Here is a 13,592-nt window from a genome sequence, read left to right as displayed (position 1 = left end):
TTCCTGCTCGTAAATGAGGCTGGTTTTTGTTGCTGCCACAGAGACAGCATAGGAGCTACAGATGTTGCCAGAAATTGGTGCTGGTTATTCGATAAGTAGAAACTTCATGATACAATGAAGCTATAAGTGTCTTCATTATACAATGAGCTATAAGATAGAAACCTTCAGAGTAGACTTTTCTACCTTTGAATCCAGAAGTACCATGGCTCTGACAGTGCTAAAGAGCAGAGATTTTTAGCTTGGGTGTCACAGAATCATTTGGGTTGGGAAAGACCTCTAAGATCATCAATTCAGTCATTAACCCAGCACTGCCAAGCCACCACTAAACCACATCCCTGAGTACCACGTGTACATGTCTTTTAAATACCCTCAGGGATGGTGACAGATTCTCTTTTCATCATACTGTACCATGTGGATGTATCAGCCAGCCTTTGTTGCACTTCCATTGCTTCTTCCATGGCATGTTTTTATGCCTGTTTTTCCCATACCTGGGTCTAGACTGAATCAATGCTGCCTGTGAAGGAATTTGGACATGGATAGGGTGACTGCAATTTATCTGAAGTTTCAACAAAAAATATTCTAGTACATTTAAAAGGGTAAAATGCTATATTTGCTTTTTTTCTTCAATGTGGAAACTTCTATTACAAATATTAGTGCACTGGGAATTTTCCTTTTTGACTGAATTGCACAAAATTACCTGCCCTCACTTTCTGAAGTTGCTGTGCACTGGTAAACAGCTGTCCTGTTATATATGTTTAAACTACTTGCTACTTTGTTGATGGGTGGAAAGTATGGCATAGAGTTTAAACAATATTAAATTTTGATGAGGCAGTGGTTATTTTAGACTCTAAGATTAGACTGAGATGAGAAAGTCCAGTTTGCCCACATTTTTTTTTTAACTGTGTTAGGCATGAAAACTATAGCAAAAAAAGCCATAGATTTGCTTCATAATGTATGAAGAAGCAAACCTGATATGCTTTTGATATTCTACAAAGTTATTATGCTGTATTCAGTGCATTCTCACAGAGTAATGCCTTATTAGTGTTTCCTTACTCCTTTCATATTCATAATCACCTTGACAAGGTAGAACAAGGTTGCCAATTCACGTAGAAGATTTCATCTTAGAAAGGCTTCAAAGAAGCTTTAATATCGTGTTGTATTTGCTTTGCATTTTTCTTTCTGAACCAGTCTTGAAGTAATACAATATTATTTTTACTGATTATATAACTGATTTAATTATTATCACAATTTTATCATAGACTACTCTTACACCTAACTTTTCTATTTACAAACAGCTTTTAAAATACTTGATAGCAGAACACCTTGACACTGCACTTAACTAATTACAAGTTAAAAAAATACTAACAATTCAAGTTACCTGGACCTAACAAAACTGTATCCTTTTATCCAATCAACAAGCAGATTGCTATAATTTAGGGCACATGGTGTTTATATTTAGTGCTATAATTTAGTGATGCCTATTTTATGTATGAATACATGAGCAGCTCAAGAAAAGCTTTCCAAATTTTTATTCTCTTTTTGCATCTCTGAAAAATAAACCCATCTCAATAGAGGCAATACTGTATGTTTTATTTATGTATACCATGAATATATACAGGTATTTAAAACATTTGGCAAACAACTTTTTGCAGTGAACATCTATCAAAAACTGTCCACCATAGCCGTGTCCATGGGTCATGGTATACATTAAAGCAACCTGCTTATCTCTGTGCTTTGGCTTTCCTCTAAAGGAAAGCAAAGCAGTTACAGGCAAAACATGCACCCAGATCTGAGGCTGGCTTGCCTTTAGAGCACAGCCAGGGGTTGTGCACCAAAGATGGGAACACCTGAGCAGAGGGTTGTGTGCATTACCCATATTATGGGTGCATGTACAAATTGTGCTCTGAAATGAATGAACTTGAGCGTTCAGAGCAAAGAAAAGTTCCACTTTCTGCAGATCATCTGTAGGCAAAATAATGATAATCAGCAGATTATGATTTTTCATAGTCTTCGGATTGCTCCACTTTTCCTCAGTAGTTCTTCACTTCCTTAATTCAGTGGAGTTCTGTGTAGTGCTTTGTATGGGAAAAAAAAAAATAGATCAGTCTAAATCTAGAAGGAAGAGAATTATGATCCAGGCAGAATGTGCCAGGTTGATTGCTGTAAGATTTGCCCTGTTCTGTGAGGCCTGGATTTGGACAACCCAAATTTGCCCATATTCCTTGTTTGCAGCCTTGTTTGTTGGTTCTGTTCCTTCAGAAGTATCTGATTAAAAGGAAACAAAAGACAGAGGAAAGATGTGAGTCTTACTTTGCCAAGCTTTCAATCTCCATCTAACAACAAAAATATAATATTTCCATCAAGTTGCAGTGCCACTGTGAGAGAAGTAGAAGATTGAGATGACATACTACTGTAGTATTGGTCACTGTTTAAATAATCCAGATAGTAATGATATTTTATGCTCAACTCAGTCATTTAAACACAGGAATCCAGTGTTTGAGATGCTGTAAGTACTCAAGGTATCTAGGCAGAACTAGCAGGTATAACACAAGCTCTGCGGGATGCTCCTGCCTGCTAGCCCAAGTGTTCTTAGGACACTCAAATATCAGTAGAAACCTACACTGAGGTGTTGAAACCAAGTTTTCTGGACATGAATGTGTGAAATTGTAGATTAAGATGCCTCAATTTAAGTGTCTCCATGTAGCTGCCTCCATGTGAGCCGGGTGTCAAAGCCCCTGATACAGCCAGTGAGAAGCCAGTCAGTGCAGTGACATGAGGAGAGCTGTGCAATGGCCAAAAGTTGGTATTCGTATTTACAGTGAAATGAATAGCTTTAGGATGCCACTGTGTATCCTATGTGAGCTTCAGATGCTGGTCTAATAGGGTACAAGTCTTTGGGTCTTGTGTCCTCTCTGTTATCCTTGTGCAATGTCTCATCTACGCTACAGTTTCTCAAACAGTCCAAAATATATTCGTATTTAGCTGGCTAAATCAAGCTCCATTAACTTTACATGAAGATATTTATGTGTAGACACCAAAACTTAGCTTTTTCAGTCTGTAAATTAAGATTTATATACTGCAGACTCTTGTGTGTTAGCTTATATCATGTCCTTTATGCTCTATCCTCTACATTTTATAATTTATATTTTATGTGTATATAAAATACAACACTGTGCTGTGTTTCTCCTGAGCTACAGGTTAATATAAACCTTCTTATTTAGGAAGCCTCCTCTGCCACTTGTATCCATCTATACATTTTGCTTTTCTTCCAGCTCTGGCTTGGCTGGAGCAATAGCAAATGCAAAGCAGTTCAGCATTCAGCAGCAGCTATTGTAGATACTTAAAATGATGACGAGCTGTAGCTTGGCCAGATTGCAGTAGCTAGTAACAGCATTTGTCTTTTCTCTCACTTCCTTATTACAACCCCTCTCCTCTCCTATTTCTTCATTCATCTTTCTTTCTTGTTTGTTAGATTGATCTTATGTATCTTTCTTTTCTGACATACCTTCCTTACTTTTATTTCCTGCTTCTCACATAATCAATATGCAGTTTGCCAAAAAAAAAAAAAATGCTGTACATTCAGCATTTTCCCCATAGTTGCTCATTGTTAACATAACAATCTGGTGTCCATGGTATTCTGTTGGTTTTTTTTTTTCTTTTCTTCTTCCCCTGCCTGTTTCTGAAGAGCTATTATGCTAGTTCCTAGAAGCTTTGAGGTGATAACAGGCATAGACAAGCTCAATCTGTTCATTGTCAATATGAATGTTTGATGCTGCAACTGAAGCACACATGGGTGCAAACTCCTGATGTATGCAGAAAAACACGTACGACCTTTTTTGCACACTTCTTTTTTCTAAGTGCAAATACCTTTTCACTACCAAAGCCTTAACATGTCTCACCCCCTGATAAACTCTCCAAGACAGCAAGATAATGACATGGCACACTAAATCAGAGAGTCTGGATAAAACACTATGTTTTAAAAAAAAAGATCCTGAAGTTACTGATCTCACACTTTATTCTTATTGGAGAGTCACCCTGACATCTGTTTGCTAAATACTGATGAATCACTGTCTGCTCTTTCTCCTTTATCCATTTGAAAACATTTCACACATTTCCTTTGGTGATTAGTTCAAACACTTTTGCTGTTCAATGAACAGGGCTTATCCTGAGTGCTTGCTTAGCTTAAGGTGTGTGAGAGACCACATTTACTGCATGTAACCTGTGTACCTTCTGCAAAGCCAGAAGGTTTCAGAGTTGCAATTCTTCAAGCACTCTGTGGCAATGCTCATTGCAAAGCCTCCTATAAAAATATTGGGTAGCCCAAGATCTCAGGTGTCAAAAGTTCATATTTATGTTTTGGATTTTTTAGTGCAGTGTTGTCAAAGTGAGGTGGAAATTAATAATGTTCATGAACATCTTCCCTTTCTTGTCCTCTTCCTCCTCCTATTGTGTTGAAACATTAGCAGGGAAAGTAATTTTATGTGAATAGTAAAGAATATCTCTTCAGTTATTTGATGTGACTTGTTCATCATTAATCTTATTCCAGAGGAAGATTGCTAACACTGTTGGGTGAGATTGAGTGACTATAAACAAGACTCTTGCAAGCATCCCTTTGTCTTGCTCATGTATTGAACTGCCATGGCATTACCATTGAATAAATCAAAGCAGAGCCCAAACTCTCTGTTTCTACCTGCGTGTGTGGTACTTACAATGTTTGATAATTCATTTTTTATTCCTCATTATTAAAATAATGATTGGTACTTAACAGCCAACTTGGAATCCTGGTGTTGGGTGGTGTCACAACCCACTAGACAAGGTACTCTTATTTTGTCTATTTGAAAAATGAGTGGAAAGATCCTTGATCCCCTCAAAACATTAGTATCCGTATTCAGCTGCAGAGGGCCACAGAAGGGACAGCTCCCATCCTCTTTCCACCATATACTGTGCAGGGTAGGTTTCCTGAGAAGTATAAATTGTGCTGGTTATATATCAAGTACAAGTTGTTTGAGATTCGTATGTGGACTTAAGACATCTCTCACATAAATTATCTGAGTGTGATCTGGGCTTGCTTTCTTTAGTCAGTGGAAAGAAAATGCATTTCTTGAGCACAATTTGGCCTTTTTGCGACAGCTAAATCAGGATTAAATGATTCATCACATCGAAACATTTCTCATAATAGAAATTGAGTCTGGATGACTGGAAGAGATGCAGACATCTGCATTGTCACTGCCTTAGTATAGACAAATAAAACCCATCCATTGTATGTGTTCTGATGTAGAAATAATTATTTTTAAAAAGGCTAGAGTTTTGGGGTGTACCAATAAATATAATTGAGCTAGCACCAGTAAAATTACAAGTTAAAAAGTGATAAAATAATCTTGATGATGGGCAAACAAAGTGAGTATGTCTCCTATGTCCAGAACTGCTGTTTTCTTTACTGGTGTCTGAACTAGCTACAGTAACAGCAGTGTAAGATGTCTATGTGTGCTCCAGTTGTACTTTAAGTGAAATTGTTGGCATTTTTTCTCTCCCATGATCATCTCCAAGTCATATTGTCTCCCCATGTCACTAGTGGTACACCACACAGCACTGGTCTTTGACGAGGACAGATTAACTTAGTGTCCAGCTCTCAGCTATATTTCCATGTTCCTGTTGTTCATTTTATAGAGAAGTCAGGTGGACAAAGTCCCATCAGCTTCCCTCTTCCATGACCCTGCAAGCACAGGAATATTTGCTGTATTACTGGGGGGTTTTAGTGATTTGACTAGTTTAAATCTTAAACTCCTTAAACAGAAGAGGTTCTCCTTTTTCCTTGAGAGGTTGCAGCACATCACAGTGCATCTCATGAAGACAGAATTTCTGACACTGAGCCTCTGGAGTATCCCATTGCTTCATTCCTGGGTCAGGCTATGATTCTGTGTCTGTATCCATCCTATGGCTAGGTTGGGAGTCAGAAGGACATATCCTTTCTGGTATTTACCTGTCTTGAAAAGCACATTAATTTAATAATAACTTAAAATGGGTAGAATACTGGTATAGAAACTTTCTTCTCTTATTTTCTCCTTTGCAGATGACCATTCCAGGATATGTCTGAAAGGTGAAAGTAGCCACGACAATTCAGATTACATCAATGCCAGTCCAATTGTAAGTACGGTAACCTATGAGAAGTATTCCAGATAGTTGATCCTTGTCATTCCTTATTGTCAAAATAGGCTCACTGTGGGCACCTCACTGCTAATCTCAGGTTGTGAGCACCTCACAACACCGGTGTTTCAGCCTGTCCTTTCAAATTGAAGAGAAATATATGTGCATGTAATACCGTTGAAGTTTATGTACTAAGAAACAGTCACTAGATAACCCTCATTCTACCTTGTAATACTGTCAGTTTTTCTGTACTTGATATTAGATATTAATTTAGAGATCATAAAATTCAATGCTTTACTTTAGTGGAGCTTTTCATTCTCTGAGGGGTAAAAATAGTTTGTTCTTTTTTGCATTGTCCTGCTAGCTACAGTAGGAGGAATGGTATCTGTAGGCATGGAGAGCTGAGCTCCACAGACTTCTGAGCTTCTTCTGCATTAGGAAGTGACATTTCCCATTGCCTTTCTTCCTCTGTTGACCTAGTGATGCACAGTCTGGTGGTGCTGTAGCTCTCCTGGTTCTTTTCTGAGCTTGCTGTTTTGGAAGCAAGAACAGGTTCCCCTAGCCCCTGTGAATTCATTCCAACTGCAAAGTAGGTTAGTCCAATTTTTGTGTCCAGGTACTCCAGCTGCCATTTCCCATGACTATGTGAGCTGAATGTGAATCCTTTCTTCTCCATGAAAGGTGATAGGGAGAAAAGGTCTCTGTAGACACCAAATAGGTATGGTAATGCCTGAAGCATTGCCCTGTCCTAGCATCTCAATGGAAGTGTCAGGATATCCACGTGAAGGGGGGAAAAAAACACTGTGTCCTTGACCTCCGTGGGACTGCTGGTATTGCAGTCACTTTTTCTCATGGTTTTTATTCACATTAATTAGGCACTAAAAAGTTATTATAGGGCAACTGTGAGAAAGAACTTAGGATGGAGAATTAGATCTCACTGCAGTGGGCTGTATAGGCCATTACTGGCTCATTTTTCTGGGGAGTATCACTCCCCCAGTTAAATGACTTTGTGTGGGCAAGGCAGCTGACAATTTGCAACAGCATGAAATTACAGGCTGCTTCCTTCCAATGTTGTTGACAATACTTCTTTTTCTTAAAAAAACCCCACAGCTACATAGAAACTGTTCCCTGATCTTTGTTTCAGCAGAGTTCAAAAGCTTCATTTCCTTCAACACATAAAAGCACTTTATTCAAGGAGTTAAAAAACACACAGAAGCCAAAAAACACCTTTGGGATATTTTTGTCTTTGGCTTAGGGTAGAGGGGAAACCAAAGCACCTGCATGTTAAGGCATTGCCAGTTTCCATTTCAGAGGACAAGGGTAGATAGGCACAGATTAGAGCTTTTAGACTGCTTTTAGGTATGTCTCTGACTAGACCAAGCTCTATCTGGCACCGGGATCAGGGGATCACAGTAAGTTGGTGTTCCAAGGAATATGTAGCCTGCTTGTAAAATCATACCCAGAGGTCCAGCTCCAGGGCTTCAGTGCTCTGTTTTTGTCTTCAGGACCCATCTGGTGAGTTATGTTTGGTCAAGCCTTCATCTGATAGTAGAAACTGAGAGTTTTTGTGGGAAGGACAGGAGTGGGAGGTGATAACTGGAAGTGAGATATTGTATTCTTGTGAGAGCTTGGTTGTAATTCACATGGCAACGACATGGTATCAAAGTGGAACTACAGCATCTGTAGACAGTGCTAAGCCAGGTTCAGTGTTGACAGCAGTACAAATGCTGGGTTTTTACTGAAAAACTGGGCTTCTGCAACCTGCCCAAAAGTCTGTGTAGATGCAGCTTAACTAGTTTTAGTACACAAATTTGGCTGGAGAAAGCATAAAATCTTGCATGTGTGTATATATCTGTTGCAATTGTAGTTCTGGATTATAGTGTAACTGTTTAATTACACTGAAGAGAAAAGTATTAGATTAAGTAGTGTTGGAAGTGAAGAACCAGGACTAAGCTATCCCATTGACAGAACTGGGAAGAGGTTTGCTTTATCAGGATGCCCACAGCTAATGTAAGCAGAGGGTCTCTGCTTCCTCAGCTTTAACTCTTTTTTTTTACAAAGGGTTGCAATCTTCCCTTTCCATCTAGCTCTTAATAAGGGTCCTTCTGCAGGGTTAGAAGGTATTTATCTTTGTAGTTTTCCCAGACTCAAGGGTTTTGTTCAATACAAGTCACACTGATGAAGCAAAAATTCTTATGGTTGTCTTTATATCTCTTACAGAAATACTTCTATGCCCAGAAATAAGTGGGTTCACAAGTGTTGCATTAGATTGGGACAAGTGCCCAGTAAATTTCATAGCCAAGAAAAACTGCCAAGAAAAGTCTTCAAGTTCCTCTTCTTCATGGTAGGAGAGAGACCCTACAGTGAGGAGAGAAGTGCCACAGCTGACATTTGTGTAGACCTGCTATTCCAAGGAAAGAGATGCTCTATTTAGTTACATGAGTTTGTTCCACTAAGCCAGTAATCATTTTGATATTTTGAAAGCAATAGATCAAAGTGTTCCCTGAAGGTGATGCAGTGGGAGGTTGATAGGAGGAAATCCCTGCTTTGCAAGCCCATGGTCTGGACAGATTCCCTGCAAACTGTTGAAATTCAAACCAAATTAAATATCCTCAGATTAGCGTAAACATATTAGTTAATCTGGTGTAGTTTTTGTGTAATGAGGTAGAATATAGGAGTGGCAGAGATATCCAGTCTCTGTTCTCCCCACTTCAAATGCCTACTGCAATATTGTATTGGGCATTTGATTCTGCAATATTTACTGTGGTTATACAGAGTTGGACATATGTGCTATTTCTACTGCTTTTTACCCGAGATCTTTTCGGGTAGCAGGCACACATTTAGTCAGTGTCTTTGTAAGCACACAGTAGATGTGGAATATCAGTACAACTGATATTCACTCACTCTTGCAAAAATCCTACCGTTTCTTTCCTTCAGACTGTTTCAACTTAAATAACCTCAGTAATTATCCTGTCAATACAGTGATGCTCCTGGTGCATTTTCTCCTTGCAGTGCCTGGGTGAGGAGTGAGCACTGTTGTGAGATGAGCATTGATAGCACAGGATCAGTATGGGATGAACTGACTGGAAGAAGCTTTTTCCTCCCTGTGTGTGGGAGCTGTCTGGTGCAGGAAGAGTATAAAATGAAGTAATTATATTTGAGCTTCGGAGAGGGAGGCTGCCAGTCCTGTACATGTCGCTGGGTATCTCCAGCTTCTGGGTCAGTGGTCCAGTCTCCAGCTGGGGCTCACTCAACCTTCACTGAAGCCTAAATGAGTGCAGCAGCACACCATAAAAAAATCCCCGTGCTAGACAATGAGCTGGCCACCTGCCCACATGTTTCTTCCTTTTAAATAATGCTTCTCCCCCTCAACACCTCAATACTTCACAATATGATGTGAAAACTGGGGTTACATTGATGGCTTCACTGCAACTGGGAATGGGTGAAGAGAATCAGGAAAGATTTAGTCCAAGTTCTTCCCATTTGTCTTTAATTTTGCTGTAGCATGAGGCCAGGCTAAATGAGTCCTTAGGATAAATTTGCACGGTAAAAGTGAGGTAGAAATCTGTTCCCCTCCTCTCTGAAATAACATAAAGTACTATGATAATAACTCTGGTATCGGCAGCTGAATGAAAGGCTTGCAATTACAGCACAAGGAGACTCTGACTGTGCAGAATAAAACTGTGATAATTACTTCTGTCATATTTGTACTTAGTCCTCATTAAATTTCAGGAAAATCATCCAGTAGTAAATAATGTGCAATCTTTTCTTTTAAATCAGAGGTCATGAAAGTAAATGGGAAATTCTGTTTTTCCTCATAGGGTGTCTGAGAGAGAAAAAATCCCATCAACTACATTTTAAAACTCAGTTTGCTTATTATTGAAGACACCAGACTGAGGAATGTCATTAGCATGACAGTTTGTTCAAATACAGCATACAAATTTCATCACCAAGAATAGACTCTGAAATTCATAATGGCATAGGCAACCAGATTTGCTTCTTTCATTCCATTAGGGGCTTGAAAGGAAAGATTTAAAAAATTGTTTTAAATTTTAATTCAAACAGGAAGATGAGTACTAGTCTACCTTTTTAATTTTAATGCTTAGATGAATGTGATTACAAAGTTCATCTGCATTTGCTGGATATGCTTTCTTTTGCAAAAACAAATACACTTTTTCTTCTTTTAGAGACTGTCTATACTTTGTGTAATAAATACATACATGGAAGTAGATTTTGTTGGTGTTGTAGACACATTAAGTCTGGAAACCACACAGAAGCTTGCATCCATACAAATTTTTCAAGGCATTAATCAGATTTCAACTTCCTTTCTGTCACATTTGTTCTACACTGGATTTCATTCTGATCTCATCATTCACGAATATTTCAGATGGACTCAGAGGATTTAGATGAAGGTAAATATGGTGTGACTGAGACCACATCTCACCCAGCATCTTTGTAAGTGGAAAGTAAAGATCTGACAAGCTGAGAGGGAAGGTAAAAGGAAAGAATGAATCACTGTTATCCTTTACATGATATTTCAAAATGGTCATTGATGCCTATTGACACTTTTACTTCAGTTTGCAGTTTTACAAGACTGCTTAACAAGAATCTACATGTACCACTGTCAAGGATTTGCTCCCACAACGTATTGATTTTTCTGTATTTTGTCAGCATTATCAGTGAAATCGTGCAGCAGCACAATCTCTATCTAAAAACTCAACAAAATTCAGCATTCTTCAGGGAATCCTTGCAAAGTCTCAGAATAAGGCAGCTGGATAATAGAACTCTTGAAGGAAAAACCAACAGTGTAGCTTTTATTCTGTAGTAAAGCAAAGGTGGAATCCTTGTCTGATATTAACAAGATGCAACCAGTTATGATAATGTTCTTCATATATTTTCCTACTCTAAGGTACTGTAAGTCAACATATCCTACAAAGCCCTGTAGGAAAACACAAGTTGTGCCATTAAAGTTTTTTCTACTTTTTCTTTTCCAACAAGAAATCTCAGTGCTCGTCCTTTATCTTTTCATTTGCTTTTGATACTGGTAGTGACAGAAATCAGCACAATTTTTTTTTGTGTTGACAGAAATCAACACAAAAAAAGGGCCAGTTATAGTAATCCTTGATCCCTAATATAAAATCATGGAAAAATAGATTGAAACATTATCACCAGACTTGCCTTTGCTGTCCTGCAGCAGAAAATGAGAATTCTACCACAGTAGAACAGTTATAATAATTGCAGCTTTTTCTTTCCAACAATGGCTATTCGATCCCATTCTGATGTAAGCCTTGTGAACTTGGTGCTTTGATGGGGAAATAGAGGGAAAAATCCTGTTCTTTTTGAACAATTACTATTAGGGTGATTTCTGAAGGTTGTTCTGTTGTAAAATGTTAGCAAACAATCAATTTTTGTTTTAATACTTGATTGTATGGGGTCTGGAGTTCTCCATTCTTCTCTGGAGAATACATTTTCTATTTTATTTTCATGAAGTGAGGAATCTGAAATCCTTGAAAGACGATAATGACTACTGACATTAAAAAAAAGGCCTTTTACTTGATCCTTGATTAGTTAGTTTAAAGCCCATTACTGACTTTATTTTTTTATTCAAACTTCTGTTAACTTTGATAGATTAAGATGCCCTTGGTGTTCTTGATGACCTTGAGAGAATAAAAAAGAATATAGCAAAAGCATTCAAGAACTGTCCCTTGCCACCACCTACTCACATTAAATTGAATGTGACCAGACTAGGGATTTTTCACACTTTTCTTGAAATACGTGGTCTTTTAAACAGTGCATGTAATACAAAATTGATGAAACCAGGAATTTCATTTAATTAGTTTAAACTTTGCTCTTATTTTTGTTCAGTTAAAGATCATTTAATAGTGTGATAGCATTTTCTGCCATTTTCTATTTGCTCCAAGCAAGAAGAGTTTCTGCTCATAATTGTTTTTTGTTCAACACAATGTGCTTGGAATGTAATAATTGTAATTGTCTTTTGAATTATTGTTAATCTGCTGATATACTTCACTAGTCTTTGCTTATTGTAATGTTTGCCACGTTCCAACAGCACCTTTGTGACAGAGGTTGATTAATGCTGAAATGCCAAGATTGGCCTATTCCTGATTTATCAGCTGAATGTTGAGAAGTATTTCCTCCATGACAGCACTATTTGCATCATCCTTGATTTCTTCTGCCTTTGTTTTCTGGCACGTCTACATTAAAAAAAAAAAGTTAATTTTAGAAGATTTTGAAATAAATTACTGTTTTTCTAAAGTTTGATATATTTATTGTTGGTTACATCTCCAAGCCAAGCTCTTGCCTGTTGGAGAAGTGACATCATTTTCAAGTGGATGCAGCCCACAACAATTTCCACTGGGAGTAGCACATCCTCCTTGTTGTAGATCAGTTTTTCTAAGGTTTCACTGCAAGTTTAAATCCTGTAGATCTTTGGGATTCAAAACAAAACAACAACAAATCATTTCAAGTGTAATAGAGAATACAAAGTCCCCCATTTTTAAGCTTGACTTTGCTTGATCACATTTGCTGTTGTTTTCAGCTGTGTTTAGTTCAGTGTCTCAATTCTTACAAAACAAAAACAAACCCAAAAGCAAACAAAAAAAGTTGCCCCTTCTGAAATGTTTCCTAAGGGTTTTTTTGTTCATACTGATTTCTGAATAAAGCTAGTTTTCCCTGATCTCAAAATACCTACAGCAGTAAATGTTCTGCTATCAGAATTGCTTTTGTCAAAAGGCAAAGAAAGCAAGGTTGAAATTCGTTGTGAGCAATTGCTTGTTGGGAAGATTTATTTGCTGATAAGAGAAGCATCCCAATGAAACTTGGAATAAAATGATGGTATTATAGACATCCTGGTCAAGGTTTTTTCTAACAATGGGTGGTGAATCAGAAGCAAGCTTTTAGTCTAAATGGATTCAGTGACTTTTTACCTGTGTTGTTTTGTCATGGAGAATTTTAATATTAAGTCCAGCTTAATTATACATCAGAAAATTAGAAACATAAAAGTGATCTCTTCCTTTTTGCAACATTCATCATATTGTTGTCCTGTTAGAATAACTTACATCTGTTCTTTTATGGTTCTTCCCTCTTTTATGTTGCACATAATTATGAGGTGCCTTCTTTTACGCTGACATGTACCATCACTGAAAATTTTGATAGGCTATGAATAAATTCAGGAGATGCCTGTTAATGCAAATGTGACTCACATTCATTCTTATTCAGATCCTTACTTATAGAACAGAACTGTGTATTGAGACAAATTCTGCCTTCAGCTACATGGGTATAAGTTAACTCTCACCGACTTCAGTGTCACTGAGTCACACCCACACATCTCAGAGCTGAAATGGGTCTCTTTTCTTTATGTTCAAAGTTTTGTCTTGCCCAGTTCAGGGTTAGAATGAGTTTGTTTGTTTTTTAATCCTATCAGCAGATCT

At 37.8% G+C, this 13,592-nt stretch overlaps 1 protein-coding gene across 3 annotated transcripts in view; it reads left to right on the top strand.

Annotated features, from left to right (window-relative positions):
* The window catches only part of PTPRN2 (protein tyrosine phosphatase receptor type N2), a 651,283-nt gene that overhangs the window by 590,519 nt on the left and 47,172 nt on the right, over positions 1-13,592 (top strand). For all 3 annotated transcript variants that reach the window (XM_039548283.1, XM_039548281.1, XM_039548282.1), the window contains one exon: positions 6,071-6,144. In XM_039548283.1, coding sequence (XP_039404217.1) covers positions 6,071-6,144 — 74 coding nt within the window. The remainder of the gene's footprint in view (positions 1-6,070; positions 6,145-13,592) is intronic.

The sequence above is a fragment of the Corvus cornix genome, chromosome 2 (genome assembly GCF_000738735.6).
Source record: "Corvus cornix cornix isolate S_Up_H32 chromosome 2, ASM73873v5, whole genome shotgun sequence".
Lineage (NCBI taxonomy): Eukaryota > Metazoa > Chordata > Aves > Passeriformes > Corvidae > Corvus > Corvus cornix.
The sequence above is the reverse complement of the archived record's forward strand: the minus strand, read 5'-3'. Positions and strand labels throughout refer to the sequence as shown.